At 43.7% G+C, this 17440-nt stretch overlaps 1 protein-coding gene across 1 annotated transcript; it reads left to right on the plus strand.

The window, feature by feature from the left end:
• The first annotated feature begins 315 nt into the window (after positions 1 to 315).
• Positions 316 to 15453, plus strand: MEDAG (mesenteric estrogen dependent adipogenesis). Its single transcript, XM_033146445.1, has 5 exons — positions 316 to 672; positions 10691 to 10800; positions 11874 to 11986; positions 12870 to 13155; positions 13773 to 15453. The coding sequence occupies exons 1-5, from the start codon at positions 386 to 388 to the stop codon at positions 13904 to 13906; spliced, it is 930 nt and encodes a 309-aa protein (XP_033002336.1). The 5' UTR covers positions 316 to 385; the 3' UTR covers positions 13907 to 15453.
• Positions 15454 to 17440: the final 1987 nt, after the last annotated feature.

Raw genomic sequence — 17440 nt, forward strand, 5'->3', positions numbered from 1 at the left:
CGTTCAGTTGTGCTGCTGCAGACAATAACAACACCCCCATAAGAAGCGCGCCGCTGCCGGCTTCCAAAGGCCACATTGGAGTCCCTGACGGGGAAAGAGACGGAGAAAGCGGAAAGCCTCGACAACCGATTGCTCACCGCTGCTTTGGTAGGCCAAGTTTGCAGGCCAAGGCCGCCTTAAACTCTGCAGATTTTGCCCCCTCCTGAGGCGGGGAGGCGCCGGCCCTTCGCTCCTCCTCCCTTTCGCTCCCCTGCGGCTCGGAGGCGGAGCTGCGCCGAAGCGCTTTTCTCGCCCGCGCGGACGCCGCTTGCTAGCAGTGCCTTGCAGATCCCGTCGTTGCTGCTGCTGCTGCTCTCGCTCCTCCGTTTGCTGCTCCTCAGCCGCCATGGCCGTCTGGAGCGGGTCCGACTCGTGCAGCTCGGTCCGGCCCAGCTTGACCTCGGTCTCGTCGGGGGAGCTGCAGAGCCTCCGGACGTGCAACTGCGAGATGGCTGTGCTGCCTCTGCAACAGCTAGCGCTGCTGCAGCCGGAGTCCTTCCAGCTGTCGGGGGGCGCCTTGACCGTGCGGACCCCGCCGAGTCGGCGGCTGGGAGGTGGCTTCACGGTGATCAGCGACGGCTCAGTCCACGTGGACGGGCAGTACCACTGCAAGCTCACCGACTACTTCAAGAGGTATAATTTAACCTCCTTCTCATTCACTGATTGGTGGCGGGGGTGGGGAGGCACCCAGTTTCTTCTCCTAGCATCATTTTGGGGCAGTGGGTGTGATGCCTCCAGCTTTACTCTAGCAGATCCAGGCTTCCGCCCTGCTAGGTGGGAAACCACACCTGTTGAATTGTTACATGCCATGCGGGTTAGCAAAGACATTGGAGCCCTTGTGGGGAGGGAGCGAGAATAAAGGGAGACTTATTTGTAGGTCCAAACCCCCTATAGCTCATCTTAGACCAGAAGCAGGATTGGTACTTTGTGAGGTTGCCGGAACCTAGATGAAATGTGTATAAAAGCTCTGGCTTTATGCCAGGTGGTATGAAACTATTGCAGTATAGTAAGTAGTCTTTGGGGGTGTTTGTGCTGACCTGGTTGGTTTGTTGTGGAAATGGGCTGGAAAGAGATGAAATAGGTGTGAGTTCGTAGGAGGCTGCTTTATACCAAGTCAGACCATTTGTCCATCTAGCTCCCTGTTGTCTACACTGACTGGCAGCTGCTCCCCAGGGTTTCAGGCAGGGGTCTTCTGCATGCAAAGCAGATACTCTTATCACTTAGCTGGGAGGGCCATTCCCCATTAAGCCATAGCCCAGGGGTTATGGAAACTGCTTAGAGGGTTTTATATAGATAGCCATCTTTTACTGCCTGCTCTTTCAAACAGCAGCAGTAGTAGCTTACTCCTGTACCAACTTCATTTTCCATGTTGTTCTTATTTATTATCACCTAACTGGGGATTTGAAGCTCCTTTGCTGTCTTTTCTCTGGGTGGAAATATCAGAGTGCAGGACCGAACTAGTTTTTTCAGCACTGTGGCTTAGCTCTGGAACATGTGAAATGTTAATACTGTAAATGAGTGCATCTGAGCACGAGGAATATGCCTTTCCTTTTCCTGTTCCCAGCCTGAACATATGAGGACTGATAATGGCAATTACTAAAGGTGTGTCATCATGCAAAGGTCGGCAGGTTAATTCGTAAAAATGGAAGTACCGAGAAGGTCATTGGGTATTGGGTAAGGGTGAATGCCAGGCAGCGGCTTGGAAAAGAGTATCCAAGGGACTTCAGGCTTTTGGGATCTGAAGGGTCCATTAGTGGTTAACTGGGCATCACCAGTTTTCCACTGTGGGGTGCATTAGAAAATTCACCAGGCTTGGTTTTTCATACTAGAACTCTCAAGGTTCACCAACTGGAACCAGGTGGGAAGTTTCAGGAGGACATAAACTTAGGCCCCATTCACCCCATACATATGTGCATTTTGCTACCACTTTAAACAGTCATGGCTTTCCCCCAAAGAATCCTGGGAGCTGTAGTTTATTAAAGGTGCTGAGAGTTGTTAGGAGACCCATGTTCCTCTTGCACAGCCAGGATTCTCAGAGTGATTTATCAATCAATGCCTCTTCGCAGGGAACTTGGGGAGGGGACTTTAGTAGAGGTCTTCTAACAACTCTTAGCAACAGGGCCCATAATTATGTATGGGAAGCCATGACCATTTAAAGTAGTCTTTAAATGGTCATGGCTTCCCATACATAATTATGGGCCCTGTTGCTAAGGTTTAAACGTAGGTGGGTGCAAATGTGGCCTTAGAACTGAGAGAAAGGGGCATTTCTCCTGAGTTTTCGGGAGAGACCAAGGTCTGATACTATCATCAGCTGTCTCCCAGGACCTTGAGATGCCTTCAGCCACCCACAACCCCTCAAAGGCTATAGTGCTTCACTCCCTTTAAGTTTTTCTTTTTTAACTTGGTTTCTGCTGAACATCAAAAAGAAAATCTAAGGAACAGGATGTCTCTGAACACACGCTGAGCCCAGGGATTTCTTTCCTTGATCTGAAAATGCCAAAGCAGACAGAGAAGGGATTAGCACAAGGCTAGTTATTGTATGTAGAGGATCCCTTTTTCCTCTTTGCTGTTTCAGCTGTTTCTGTTAAGCTGCTGAGTCAAAAACACTTGCTGAGCCACTACAGACCACCAGAGGTCTTGTAGTTCTCAGTCTGCATACTTCTCTGCCCCCTACTGCTTGGGGATTTTCCAGTGCTAACTTGACAACAGGGTTCAGAAGGCCAACCCTACAGTAATAGTAATATCTTTCATGCCTTGTTTCTGAACTTCTTGGCAGCATCTAGCTTAGGGGTCAGCAACCTTTTTCAGCCGTGGGCCGGTCCACCATCCCTCAGACCATGTGGTGGGCCAGACTATGTTTTTTTTGGGGGGGGGGAATGAACAAATTCTTATGCCCCACAAGTAACCCAGAGATGCATTTTAAATAAAAGCACACATTCTACTCATGTAAAAACACCAGGCAGGCCCCACAAATAACCCAGAGATGGATTTTAAATAAAAGGACACATTCTACTCATGTAAAAACACGCTGATTCCTGGACTATCCTCAGTCCGAATTGAGAAGGCGATTGGGCCGCATCCGGCCCACGGGCCTTAGGTTGCCTACCCCTGATCTAGCTGGTCATCACTATGGAAGCCTAGTTACCAAGGCCTGGGGTGGGGGGAGTCGTAGCCTCGCACCTAAAAAACTGATATAATGATCCCACCAGGCATATTTCCCTGGGAAGATCCATTTGCATATGGGGGGGGGGGGAGAAGGAACCCTACAGAAAAGGCCCGTTCTCAGGTGAGGTACATGGAGGAAGGCCTCTGATGAAGACCACAAGGTCTGGGTTGGTTCACATGGGGAGAGATGGTCCTTGAAGTATTGTGAGCCACATAAGACTTTATAGGTCGAAACCAGCGCTTTGAATTGAGTCTGGAAACTACCGGTAGTCAGTAGCCAGTGCTGTCAGGCCTGGATTGTTGTCATATCCTCAGATTTTCTAGTCCCAGTTCATAATCTGGCTGCTGAATTCTGCCCTAGTTAATAGTTTCCAAGCTGTCATCAAAGGAAACCTCATGTCTAAGAGACATGACACATAAGGGGAAAGGGAATGAGGATGCAAGAGGAAAAACATGGGACATTTCAGGGACCAGCTTTTTCATTCTGTTAGGGTAACTCAGTTGGTTAGAGTGTGTTGGTGATAACGCCAAGGTTGCAGGTTCGATTCCCGTATGGGACAGCTGCATATTCCTGCACTGCAGGGGGTGATCCTCTAGTTCCCTTTCAACTCTACTGTACAATTCTATGATCATTTCAGGGAAGCTACTCTGAAATGGGAGACTCCATATCAGGGTTCCTTCCAAATCTACAATTCTATGACCCTAGGACACTTTGTCCCATCTGAGCAGCCTTGCAGCCTGGAGAAATAGGCATATGAACAGAGGAAGCTGCCCTAAACAGAGTTGGACCATCTTGCTCAGTATTGCATACACTGACTGGCAGCGGCTCCCAGTGTTTCAGATTGATGTCTGAAAGGGATTAAACATGGAGCCTTTCTGCAGATGAAGCATTTGTTATACCAAATAACTACAGCCCCTCCCTCAAGGGCATGTGGTGGTGGGCATGCTGTCACATGTTGTTGTTGTTCAGTCGTTCAGTCGTGTCCGACTCTTCGTGACCCCATGGACCAGAGCACGCCAGGCACACCTATCCTTCACTGCCTCCCGCAGTTTGGCCAAACTCATGTTAGTAGCTTCGAGAACACTGTCCAACCATCTCATCCTCTGTCGTCCCCTTCTCCTTGTGCCCTCCATCTTTCCCAACATCAGGGACTTTTCCAGGGAGTCTTCTCTTCTCATGAGGTGACCAAAGTACTGGAGCCTCAACTTCAGAATCTGTCCTTCTAGTGAGCACTGAGGGCCGATTTCCTTGAGAATGGATAGGTTTGATCTTCTTGCAGTCCATGGGACTCTCAAGAGTCTCCTCCAGCACCATAATTCAAAAGCATCAATTCTTTGGCGATCAGCCTTCTTGACATAGGATAAGTTCTTATTTTTTCATATTGTTGCTTTCCTCAATTAGAGGCTTTAAAAAAAGATTTATTTCCTTATTGTGGGGCAGCCACCTTCTCTTATGTGTGACCTCTTTGTTATATAGACTTGTTCTCTTTCAATGAAAACTACAGGGTGTGGCAGCTTATCCTTTTATCCTTATTTACTCTGGTTGTTTAAAAGAGAAACTTGAAATCCTGTTTGGTTCTTTTGTTTTGTCAGGCCTACAATGCAAAGATTTGGCCTCTCTAAAACCAATGTTGCGGGAATGAAACTCTTCCTTTGCTAAAACCTGGCTCTGTGAAGCTGTTCTTGCTGAAAATCTGGACGGCAGAGAAAAGAATGCATCATAGCCTTTGGGAATCTCCAGCTGTGGATGCAGCATTTGCCTTGTGATCTGAGCACTTGGGCACTCTGCAGTGTTACTGTATACAAGAACAAAAAAAGACTGGCTGGGTGTGAGACACTATTTGGAAAGTCTGCAGACGGTCTGGCTCAGTTAACATTACATGATTGAGAAAACGAATCTGAGCGGTTATTTAAAACTAATGGTTGCTAGGCTTGGCTAAAACTCTTTGAATTTGTGGCAATGAGTTTAAATTACAGTTTTCCAGTGTTTAGAATCTAAAGACCTGGTCTGAATAGAGACATTGGATTCTTATCTCATTGTACATGATAAAGCTATTTTTAGCCATCTCACCCCTTGCTTTTCCCTGTAAGACCAATTGCAGTCGTTAACAGTCATAAACAGTTTTTCCACACCCATCAGCCAATCACCCATTCCCACCACCCTTCTGAGTAATACCCCTCCCCACCCTTTCACTATATATAAGGGTCTGGTGTCTTCTGTTTCAGTGTATCTGAAGAAGTGTGCATGCACACGAAAGCTCATACCAAGAACAAACTTAGTTGGTCTCTAAGGTGCTACTGGAAGGATTTTGTTTTTGTTTTTGTTTCAACTTAAGGTGAAATAGTTATGCATATCTTTTTTTTAAATTTAATTTTTATTAATTCATTTTGTTTAACAAAGAAAGAGAAAAAAAAGTAACAAAGTATTACAACTATAATTATATAATATTACTGAATAAAATTTAACATCCCACATAGTCATATCTGTGTCTTATTGTTTATATCTTAAGAGAAAACAAAAGGTAAAAAAAAAAAATAGGAAAAAGGAAAAAGGAAAAAAAAAAATTCAGCCAGGCATATAATTAGATAATCCATACATTCACTTACTTACACATACCTATATATGCCTAGACTCTCTTACCTACGTATACATAACAAACTTAACTTAACAAAACTTTAATTTCACAAATCAGACTTCCTGTCAAATCCCAATGCGTCTACCTCTCTTATTATTGAATGTAGATCAAACAATTCTACTTTGTTCAGATATTTTCAAGTACATTCCGCCATGTTATATATCCATCTTTCCCCAACTCTTTGCCCTTCCTTTAGCACTCAAAAGCTGGCATGTTATGCATATCTTTATTATCCCAAATTTGGTTATTCATTCCATGTTTGGGAATCCCAAAGCTTTCTGTAGGGATTGCTATCCAGTTTGAATGCCCTAAATCCCTTTTACAGGGGAGGAGGCAACTACCAGTATGGGACAATTCCTTCTCTCTCCCCCCCCCACCTGCCCCCAGCTCAGTACTAAAAAAAACAACAACCAAGGGCTTTTCCAGATGACCTGTTTGTTAGCATTCATACTCAAAGCTTTTAGTCTTTATCATCCATACTTCATTGAGCATTCGTTCCAACTTGCTTGTGGAGTGTTTCAGGTCTTTCCATTGACAGTTGGTTCATCCCACAATTCTCAGTGGATTTCAACTTTCCAAACCACACAAAAAGTTCCATTTTAAAAAAAACAAAGTGGTTTTGTTGCACTAGAACAAAGCACTTTCATCCACTTTAATTGTGCCAAGCTTAAAGTTGCAATATGCTCTTGAGTCCCCTGTCCAGAGGTGCCCCAAATTTAATCTTTCCAGCCATTTCTGGAAGATGGCAGGAATGTGTATATTGACACCTAAAACCAGCCATTTATCCTTTTTCTCAGTGGCTATAACTGCTGTGTGCCCCACAGCTCATTGATATTTGGACCTCCAGGATCTTCCACTGGTCTTCATGGGTGATAATACAATAATGCTTCTGCAGATCTAAGATGCCCCTCCTGCCTTTGCACCAATTTAAATACTTGCATTGGTGCACTGGGAAGAGGGGGAGAATAATTAGGTGTGGAGGAGGGTCAACCTGTCAAAATCCTTTAAAATATATATATAAAAAACAGAGTAGTGCAAGGGATGGTGTGGGTATGAAAAGCGACACTTTATAAATATGCATTTTATGGCAGAATTTGCTGCAAGTTCTTCTTTACAAAATCCAAATAGACGTGAGCTACCAACTCTGAAAGGGACACAGGTGGCGCTGTGGTCTAAACCACTGAGCCTAGGGCTAGACGATCGGAAGGTCGGCGGTTCAAATCCCCGCGACAGGGTGAGCTCCCGTTGCTCGGTCCCAGCTCCTGCCAACCTAGCAGTTTGAAAGCACGTCAAAGTGCAAGTAGATAAATAGGTACCGCTGTGGTGGGAAGGTAAATGGTGTTTCCATGTGCTGCTCTGGTTTCTCCAGAAGTGGCTTAGTCATGCTGGCCACATGACCCGAAAAACTGTCTGCGGACAAACGTCGGTTCCTTCGGCCAGTAAAGTGAGATGAGCGCCGCAACCCCAGAGTCGTTCACGACTAGATCCTTTACCTTTTATCTTTTTAACAAACTCTGAAAGATTTAAGATTATGGCATATGTATTATGGCATATGGGCGAATATTTGCGAAGACGAGCATAAATTAAAATGTAATGGTGGTGAGAAACATCTGCTTGGTTACCAGCTACGCTGATTGTCAGGGGTGGAAAATTAGGCCCATTTGTCTTGGTAGATGATGTTTTCAAAAGGACGTAGTGACTTGAGTCGTTTCCAGTGCCTTGCAATTGGCATTTAAGAAGTGGAGTACAATTTTTGCACAGACTAACTTGTATCTAGCACATTTCAAGTTAAACACTTTCAGGGGATAAACAGCATGACTGTGGTTCATCCAGAACACTGACTCATGGGAGCATGTATATTTACTTACAGTACCACCCATCTAACTTTTCCTGTGTCTGACTGGTATCCTGCATTGCCACCTTAAACAGTCCAACAACCACATCATAAGCTGAGGTGGGGAAATGAATCTGGCTTGTCTGTTGTACTGTCTCTGTACTTCCAATGCATTAACAATTTTAGTTTTAAACTGGAGCTGGGGAGATACAAGCTGGGGAGGTGTCGCTATATTGTATGCCGAGCCATTAAGGAGGAATATATTCCTCCTAATAGCTGAACCCATGCAGGATTAGCGGTTTATATGGCGTGAAATTGAGTGAAATCGGCCTGCTTGAAAAAAAGCAAACCACTTTGCCTAAACAAATGTGATGATGTGTTTACAGAAGCAGCAGTAATGGTGTATTCTGTATTTAACTGATCTATTAATATAAAACAGAACAACGTTGCTTTTTGTTTCTGTTACTATCTCTCCCTCTGCCTCCCACCTCTCTGTCTCTCCCCTCCCCCATGCCTCTACACCAGTGGTGTCCAAACTTTTTTCAAAGAGGGCCAGATTTGATGAAGTGAAGGGCTGTGAGGGCCGACCAAAAATTGTTGACCTTTTTTTAAGGTTTTTACCCCAGGTAATAAACTGCCACAACCCGAAACGGACTTTGGACATGCCTGCTCTACACTATCTTTATTCCTGTTTGGGAACTTATTAAATAATAAAATGACTCTAAACCACAGTTTCCATAGAAGGCACCCACATGGATCTATCCAAGCAGGCTTAAGCATTTTACTGAAATAAAGCTGAGCCCCCAGGGTATTGGAATTTTAAATAGTTCTGCTTGACTTCTGTGGGACTAATGCATTTTCCCATATGGGGCTTCCATGGTTTGTGCTTAATAATGTACAGACTGATCACTAAGCATTCTAGCTAAAGCTAACATGTCCTTGCATTCAGCTGCTCCCTGCCCTGTGAGCACAGTGGAATGCAAGAGGCTTAAATGTGTTTATCTCTTAAAGAAAGAAAGAAAGAAAGAAAGAAAGAAAGAAAAGATTCCTTCTAACCAAATAACCCTGGTTAAACTAGTTTGGTCAGGCTCATCAAACTTCAGCTTGGTGCACAAACAGAGCAATCGAACAATCAAACCTCCTTTGATGTCTGTAACCTAAAAGAGTTTCTTTCATGGTTTTAAACTTAAAAAAATAAACAGACTTAGTATCTGCTTCATGCATGAGTTGCGAACCTTTTTGAATCAGTTTCAAATTCTGAGGAAGTGCTTTGGGCACCTGTCACAAAATGGCTGTCATGGAGCTTGTGATAATATACAGTACTATATAACACAAAATGGCTGCAGTGGGGAGCATGGCAGAATGTAACATGACTGCCATGGGGCTGTGGCATAGCACTACCTATCAGTGGTGGCGAACCTTTTAGAGACCGAGTGCCCAAACTGTAAACCCATGTGCGGGTGGGTGGGCGCTCGCGTGCCAGCGGGCGAGCTTCAAGCTGGCCGCCCTCCGGAGCCCCAGCTGGAGCGCTGGGAAGGGCGCGCAAAGCCCTGCGACGCTCCAGCACCACGCCCCTCACCCCCCGCTCGCCCACCTCCCTCCTGCGCTGGCCGCCCCTTGGGGGATGAGGGGCGTGGCGCTGGAGCGCGCGGGCCTTTGCGTGCCCTTCCCAGCGCTCCAGCTGGGGCTCCGGAGGGCGGCCGGCTTGCAGCGCCATGCCCTTCATCCCCCGCTCGCCCACCCCCCCCCTCCCGAGGGGCGGCCAGCGCGAGAGGGAGGTGGGCGGAGAGGCGGCTCACCAGGGCCGATGGTGCGCGTGCCAGCAGTGAGGGCTCTGCGTGCCAAATCTGGCACACGTGCCATAGGTTCGCCACCACTGACCTAGACTGTTTCTGTCTACCAACAGGGGCAATTCCCCAGTACCACAAATATACCAGTTCATAGTCACACACCCTCAGACACACACACTGTACTTCACATAAACACAACCACACACCTCTTTCTCTGAAACTTGCACACACACCAGATACATATTTCTCTTACTTTCTCTCTCTCCCCCTCTCCCCTCCCCAAGTGCATCTCTCTCAATCACACATGCAGAACAAGCTTGAACAACAACCCCCTTCAGAAAAACCCCTCATGGACAACAGAAGCGTCTGCCACCCCTAATTCTATTAAGAACAATAATACAGTTTCAGAAAATACACAAGCGTCAGCAAACCAGCACCCAGGGCCCCAGGTGCCCAGGGGTAACACAGAAGGCTTCAGAGGGTGGCTGTGGTGCCCTCAAGTTCTGGGTTGGTAATCCCTGATGTGAGATTAATGGATGCCAACTCTCATAGTTTCAGAAAGCAGCATTTTAGTCCTGGCATGTAGGCACTAGATCCAGTTTCCAGAGACATTTAAACCTGTGCTTTTTAAAGGGTGGGGTTTTTTTTACTTATCCTTCTTTTTACTTCACTGGACCTACGCCAGAGTAGCCTACGTGGTTTGAAGACTGGTCTAAGTAAAGTTCCAATTCAACACTCTCATGGTTGAAGAGGAAGGTTAAAAACGCCAGAAGCTTGGCTTCATAAAGGGAAAAGGTGACACATCCTTAACCACATGTCCTACTCTCTCCTTTTTATGATGCTGTTTTTGCTTTAACAAACAGTCACGTTGAAAAGGATAGCCTTCAAAACAGGAGATGTGGTAATTCCTGCCTAATTAAGTATACTGGGCGCTTCAAAAATAATAGTTTCCTAACCAAGAGTGGTTCTACTTCACAGTCACTTTAAATCTGTGTGTGGGGTGGGGTCCTTCTGTACAGCTCCATTTTCACCTCTCTGTCCACGTAAATGATATTTGGTCGCTGAATACTGTACCAGAAACATTTTATCTGACTTGTTTCATTTTATTTCTCTGCTTCCTGCAAAGTTTGCTTTAATCTTTTACCTTAACTGCCGCATGCTGAAACTATTTCTGTATCCTGCTTTTCAATTAAGTTGCGTTAACACAACTTTCTTCTCCCGAACAGATACGTAGAACTCAACACCCACTATGACTATAAAAACTACAGAGAGACTATACTGGGTCGCCCATTGGTATTCTTCTTCAACGTCAGAACAAAATATAATTCTTCGAAAGGTAAACCTACGAGTGAACCTTTTTTTTAAAAAAAGGGCGTATTTTGGATCTAAATAAACTCTCTGTGTAAAGAGCCATAGTTGAACTTGAATCTGGTATGGTTAAATTCAGTTCAGCGATGCCTTTTTAAAAATGAGGTGTAATTTCAAGTGGCTTAATTCCTGTGTACAGCCACTGGAGGTTCATGTGCAGTACTCTTTGAATTAACGATCTCTTTGGATAACACAGAGTGCTAAAGAGACTATGGGATCTATAACAGCAGCAACAGTTATACATCCAATCAAATGTAACTATCAAAGGATTGCTTTGCATCTTACAAGATTAGCAGGCAAACATGATGTATGTTTGACGTACTTGGTAATATGAGAAAATGACACACGTTAGACTGTGTATAATACATACTGTGTAATCCATAACAGTGCCTCCCTAAAGCAAATTCACAGATTCAGAAAAGGAGCATATTCCCTTTACATAATAAGATGTATGCCATGCTCACACATGTTTGCTAACTTAGTAGTGTGTGGGTGTGCAGCAGCAGTCCACAGAAGAGAAGAGAACTCTAGCAAAATGATGCCTTATGAGGAACGGCTTAGGGAGCTGGGTAGGTATGTTTAACCTGGAGAAGAGAAGGTTAAGGGGGTGATATGAGAGCCATTTTCAAATATATAAAAGTATGTCATATAGAGGAGGGAGAAAGGTTGTTTTCTGCTGCTCCAGCGAAGCGGACAAGGAGCAATGGATTCAAACTACAAGAAAGAAGATTCCACCTAAACATTAGGAAGAACTTCCTGACAGTAAGAGCTGTTCGACAGTGGAATTTGCTGCCAAGGAGTGTGGTGGAGTCTCCTTCTTTGGAGGTCTTTAAGCGGAGGCTTGACAGCCATCTGTCAGGAATGCTTTGATGGTGTTTCCTGCTTGGCAGGGGGTTGGACTGGATGGCCCTTGTAGTCTCTTCCAACTCTATGGTTCTATGATTCTATGAAAACTTTGTGTATAGGTTTAAGAGCAACATCTAAAATACAATAGTAAGGTCTGGCTTTAATAAATAACAATAATTTCTAATCCATCCTTAGAAAAAACATACGCTTTGCTTGTGAACACCCGCCACCCGAAGATGAGAAGGCAGATTGAGAATGGAATGAACAACATAATATCTTCTGTGATTGGAGAAAGTTACAAACTTCAGGTGAGTTAGACAGAGAGGTTGTCCTACATATAACTGTTACCTTTCTGTCTGTACTTGTGTGATTGCTCAGTGATTGGTACAAATGTAACTTTTTATGACAGGTAAAGGGCAATGTTCCCTGAACAATTTTGTAATCTCCTCTGACACATAAATTCCAAAGGACATTGACACTGAATATTAGATATCACATTTGTCCCTCTTGGCTATTTGTCAGCTTTCTTGACCTGGTGTTGTGTACGAAGATTACTTGGTTCTCAGTGGTGCAGCTAAGGGCTGTTTAGCTCAAGGGGCTCCCAAATGACTACCCAGAGTGCAGGTGATGATGGATGTAGCAGCAAACAGGTTCCATGTTGGGTCGTCACAGCCATCCTTTCTTATTTTTTCAAAATATTGTACAGTCAAGTGGCTGACTGGGCACGTACGTGGTTACAGATGCTTTCTTATTTTTACTGTAAAATCTAGTGTAATTACTTTTCTACAACAAAATGGTGCATATTACCAAGTAGATGTGGTTAGCATCAGAGCAGCAGAAGCAAATTCCATTTTATTTCTATAGCTGTGCTGGTGCTGTGCTTTCAAGGAAGTTTAAAATGCAAAGCTGCACGTGCTTAGAGGTTTTCCCCCTCCAGGGCTCTTCCTTTGTCTTTGCTCTAACATTTCAGAAATGTGGAAGCAATTATAAAGTATAAAACATGGTTGTTTAAAGGGCTCTCCCTGTTAGACTACTAAGTCCAGGGTCTAAAATGACCTAGCTGCACCACTGTTTGCTCTTGGGGTAAGATTAATCTTAACCTGATTCCAAAACTTTTATATTAGTAGCTTTCATAACTAGAGGTATAAGAGGTAAAAAATTTGGTAATATTCCTTCTTTTTCTTCGTACAGTTTGATTTCCAAGATGTTGTAAAGAATTTTTTTCCTCCTGGAGCCCATTTGGTCAATAAAGAGAGCCTGAGTTTTTCCTACGAGTTCAAATGCGACGCCTTATTTGACTTCTTTTATTGGTTTGGGATCAGCAAACGGACAGTTATGGTGAATGGGAAAGTTCTGAATTTGTCCAGTACCAGTCCACAGAAGAAGGAGATGATAACAAAGTTTCTGGATAAAATGAGTGAACCAAACATGCGGTCAAACAGCTTTTCAGACAGAAAGTTTAGTGTTACATCCAGGGGTAAGTTGGTGTCGTGTTTTTAAGTGAGATTTTTAAAATCTATATCTCCAGATAACTATCTTTAAATATCTAAAGGGTTGTCACATGGAAAATAGAGCAAGCTTGTTTTCTGCTGCTCCAGAGGATAGGACCCAAACCAATTGATTCAAATTACAATAAAGGAGATTCCAGCCAAAAATTAGGATGAACTTTCTGACAGTAAGAGCTGCCCAACAGTGGAACAGACTCTTTCAGAAGTTGGGGGACTCTCCTTCATTGGAGGCTTTTAAAGAGAGGGTTGGATGGCCATCTGTCAGGGATTCTTTAGCTGTGATTCCCGCATTTCAGGAGGTTGGACTAGGCAACCCTTGGGGTCCCTTCCAGGTCTACAGATCTATGATTTTATGAGCCTTTGGGAGAAGTCCTGACTGTTTAAAGTGGTGTGATACTGCTTTGAAGGCAGAGTGCAGATGAGGCCTAAAAATAAGTTTTGACTCATCTGGAATTACCAAACTAAGATATTTTTTATGCCACCAGGTTATATGCATTAAAAAGTTTCTTGGTTTTGTAGGCAAAAGGATTACAGTGGCCTATTTCCTTAGATATGTTGTAATTCTCCTTCTTGTGCTTTCTTGCAGCTTCAGTAGATGATGTGTTTAATGGCAACATCACACCACAATCACCTTGGATGGAGTCACCTTTTGTAGTTTGGACAGTTCCAGGGGCTCAGGAATCGGAAGAAGGATCAAATACATTAATCAGGTTTTCATGAAGGAAGAAATCCACCAAAGTGGAATTACAGAATGAAAGAAGTTATTGAAAGGAAGACTTCTGTTTTCCTTTGCATTTTGCCCAGAAGAATAGGGAACTCTTGCATTCCTGCTGTGTTTGTTGGTTCAGGAAAAGCCACTTCTGGTTCTTAAAATAGTACTTGCCGAGTTCGTCTTTCAACATTATGAGCTTTCTGGAGGATAGGGTTTTCTTGTTACTGCAGTCAGAATGCATATAGCTAGAGTCATTTCAGTGATTTTAAATCTAGATTATTCAAGTGGTTTTAAATTACAAGTTTTTTAAAACGCCACTAAAATCACGTGTACTATGTTGCTTGCTTCATTATTGCTCCAGCGCTTAGCACTGTTTCCAGTGGAAAAAATTAATGGGATACAGAACGGCTTTCGAGGCTAATAAAATGCAGCTACACTTCCTGCAGTTTTTTAAAAAAATGGCTAATGGTGACCTTAAAGAACTAGCAGAGGGAATACTTGAACCCAAAAGCTTTTAGATGATGATCAAAAGTCAGTGGGTGCCCAGATTTGTAGTTCTGTTCTGGCTTGGAAAGATGAAACACCCTAGATAAATGTGACTGCAATTCGGAATGCTTGAGAGACTATTCTCAGCTCCATTACACGTTTCCTATATCTCCCCAAGTCAAAATAGCTTATTTTGTGCTTCATCTTCCGTAGGCCAAAAGGAAAGCTAATCTACACCATAAGCTGTTCATTTCTTTTTCTTCCAAAGCACTTAAAGGAATCCACTGGGAAAATCTGGCACTATGTTTTTTAAATTACTTTTCCCCCCTTGCATTCCCTCAAGTAATGACCACGGAAGTCTCTGAAGTTCTGATGCAGCCTCTGTAAAATGCCATATTCCTTTGATACTGCTATCTTGTATTAAATGCTACATGTTAACACTAGCATGCCAATCATGGTAGGTTTTAAAGGTTGTGCTTTTTAAAAACGTTGCATCAGTTCTGAAGATAAATGCATTACCGGTTTTTTTTAAGTAACTTGTAAGAAAATCGTCACACTTGGAGGCAGATGGAATGTGCATTGCTTTCTACATTAAAGCCTAGTTCAGTCATTTTAACCTGTAGGATAATATATTTTCTACTCAATCTTTAACTTGCCTTCATAACATACCTTAAGAAGATGACATAGCAACAGGGTTTTCTTCTCGGGAGCTTCTCCAGTTGCTGTAAATGGAGCACAGCTGTTTTTAACTTTTCTCCAACCCCACTGTTGATGGCAAAAGCCATTTTACACATACAGCGGATCACTGTACATCAGAGAAACATGTAGGTTTTCAGCCTTAGCAAGCAGACATTGGGCCACCATGTCCACATAATTCTGTATCATGTGAAGACCGTATCAACCACATCTTCAATTTCTCATTTGGTTCTATATATTCAACACCATGTGGACGCGTTTACTGTCAAGGTGGCATACGATTGCCTGACTGAGAATCTCCAGGTTTGCTCTTCACTTGTATTTGAAGATTTTACTGATGTGGGAACGCATATTGTTCCTGAAGTTTTTTCCAGAAAAAAACCACAAACAAACTGAAAATTGGCCCAAATAGCACTTGGCTAGAGTTTCAAGGACTCTGATAACTTACCCAAGAGCTTAACTGCCCCCTTTCCTTCTGAGGAAGACTCTCTTATTTCCCTTCTGTAGATGGGGCATCACACTACACCCAGAGCAGTGGCTTCATAGTTATATGGGTGACCTGCCCTGGGATTTAGATTAGGGGAAATGTCTGTTCCCTTCAGACACTAATGGAACTAATGAATATAATATATGACATGTAGACTCTCCCTTGGAGGCTAATGACCTTAGACTGAGGACTGTTTATCGTGAGGCATCCCATAGTAAAGCAGGCTACTTTTTAAGAATGGTGTACTTTTCCTCTTTCAATCAGCAGTGGACAACATGACAGTGTTAGGTCTTTCTCTGGTGAATATTTTAGCTCCTCCCCCGCTCCATAGCATGATATTTGAAAACCAGTTTTATATTGCTAAAGTGTAATGTCTTCCAACAATGGAAATGCTGTCTGTGTATACTGCCTGATTTAAACTGGTACTGTATGGGACTTCAATAACTATCGTTTTTGTCTTCGTTTGCTTGGAAAAAGGAATCCCATGAATGAGTTCTACACCCCCATCTGCACACTAAAAAGTGTGTTTTCGATGATTGCCTATTCAGTGCCTTTGTATTTTTTTCCATTTACAATAAAGGGAGATTTTTAAATAGGTGTCTTCAGTTTTTGTTCCCGTGTATCTGTACATGCCACATACCAAGTCATAAGAAGCAGGATTCAATGAAATGACAGGAGTAGGTAGAAGGAATCTACTGGTGGTGGCTCCCTGGATGACTTGCAGTAGATCAGCAAGGAATTCTCGCTCCCAGCTGTTCAGCAGTAGCAACAACAACAACAAAAAGCAGCCTCTTCTGAATTGGATTCTGACAAACTCCTGTGGTAACTATGATATTTAGGAACTCCACTGCAGAATTGTATGTGTATATGCAGGTGAAGCTGGTGTGTGGCTGATGGTGTGCTGTAGACACTCGGCTCCAACTCTTGTGTCACTATTTGTATCTGGCTCCAGGTGGTGAATCTATAACAAAGTTGATATAACAAACTTGCCCATGCTTGGGATGAATGTGACAATGGTTGATAAATTCATTGCTGGCCCTTTAACAGCATGTCCCAGGGTGCAAGCTACAACAATTTAAAATTGAGAATTAAAGGCAATGGAAACGGGTAAGTCGCAGGGATAGGATGGACCCTGAAAAAACACATCTCTGGTGTCAAAGGCAAAGAGGTGTGTCTTTAGCATTTGCTGGGGACTGTATAGTGAAGAAGCAAGATGAACCTCTGTCCACCTAACTAACAGATTCCTCCAGAAGAGCTATGTTACCTGGAGCCAATCAGAGCAGTAAAATTGCTATAAACTCAAGTATAAAAGTCATGGGCCGAGACCCAGAGTTCCAACAATTACTTGCACGTGTCCATTGGGGCTTTAGGCTTGTTTCTTGAATGGTAAACCTTCAGTTCAGATGACATCTTAGTTTTTGAAACTGACAGCTATCAAAAGCCGCCTCTCTCTCTCTCTTGTGTGTGTTTGTGTGTGCATACCCTATGATTCAAAGTGAAAAGGCCATGTTCAGATATGACCCTGTGTCTATGCACAAAGTAGTTCTTCAGATCCAAACAACTTGAGTGATATTGTTCCCCATCCCACCCACTTGGAACAACTTAAGAGAAAATTCAGCCTGAAAGTGGTTGGGGCTGGTGCAGAGGAGCCCAAAAAGAAGCCAGGTGAAAAGCGCAGGTTCCAGGAGCAATGTACGAGCCCAGCAGCAAAGGAAGAGGGGATAGAATTGATGCTTCAGTCCATGGTTCCATGATGAGGTCTAGATTTGACTAGGAAGGGGCAACCATGTCTCCTATAACTGGCCATACAACAGCCCTGTCCCTGCAGCTCTGCACCAAACCAGTGGGCTATTGCCAAAACAGATGTGTGGCA

This window comes from Lacerta agilis, chromosome 4 (genome assembly GCF_009819535.1).
Source record: "Lacerta agilis isolate rLacAgi1 chromosome 4, rLacAgi1.pri, whole genome shotgun sequence".
Lineage (NCBI taxonomy): Eukaryota > Metazoa > Chordata > Lepidosauria > Squamata > Lacertidae > Lacerta > Lacerta agilis.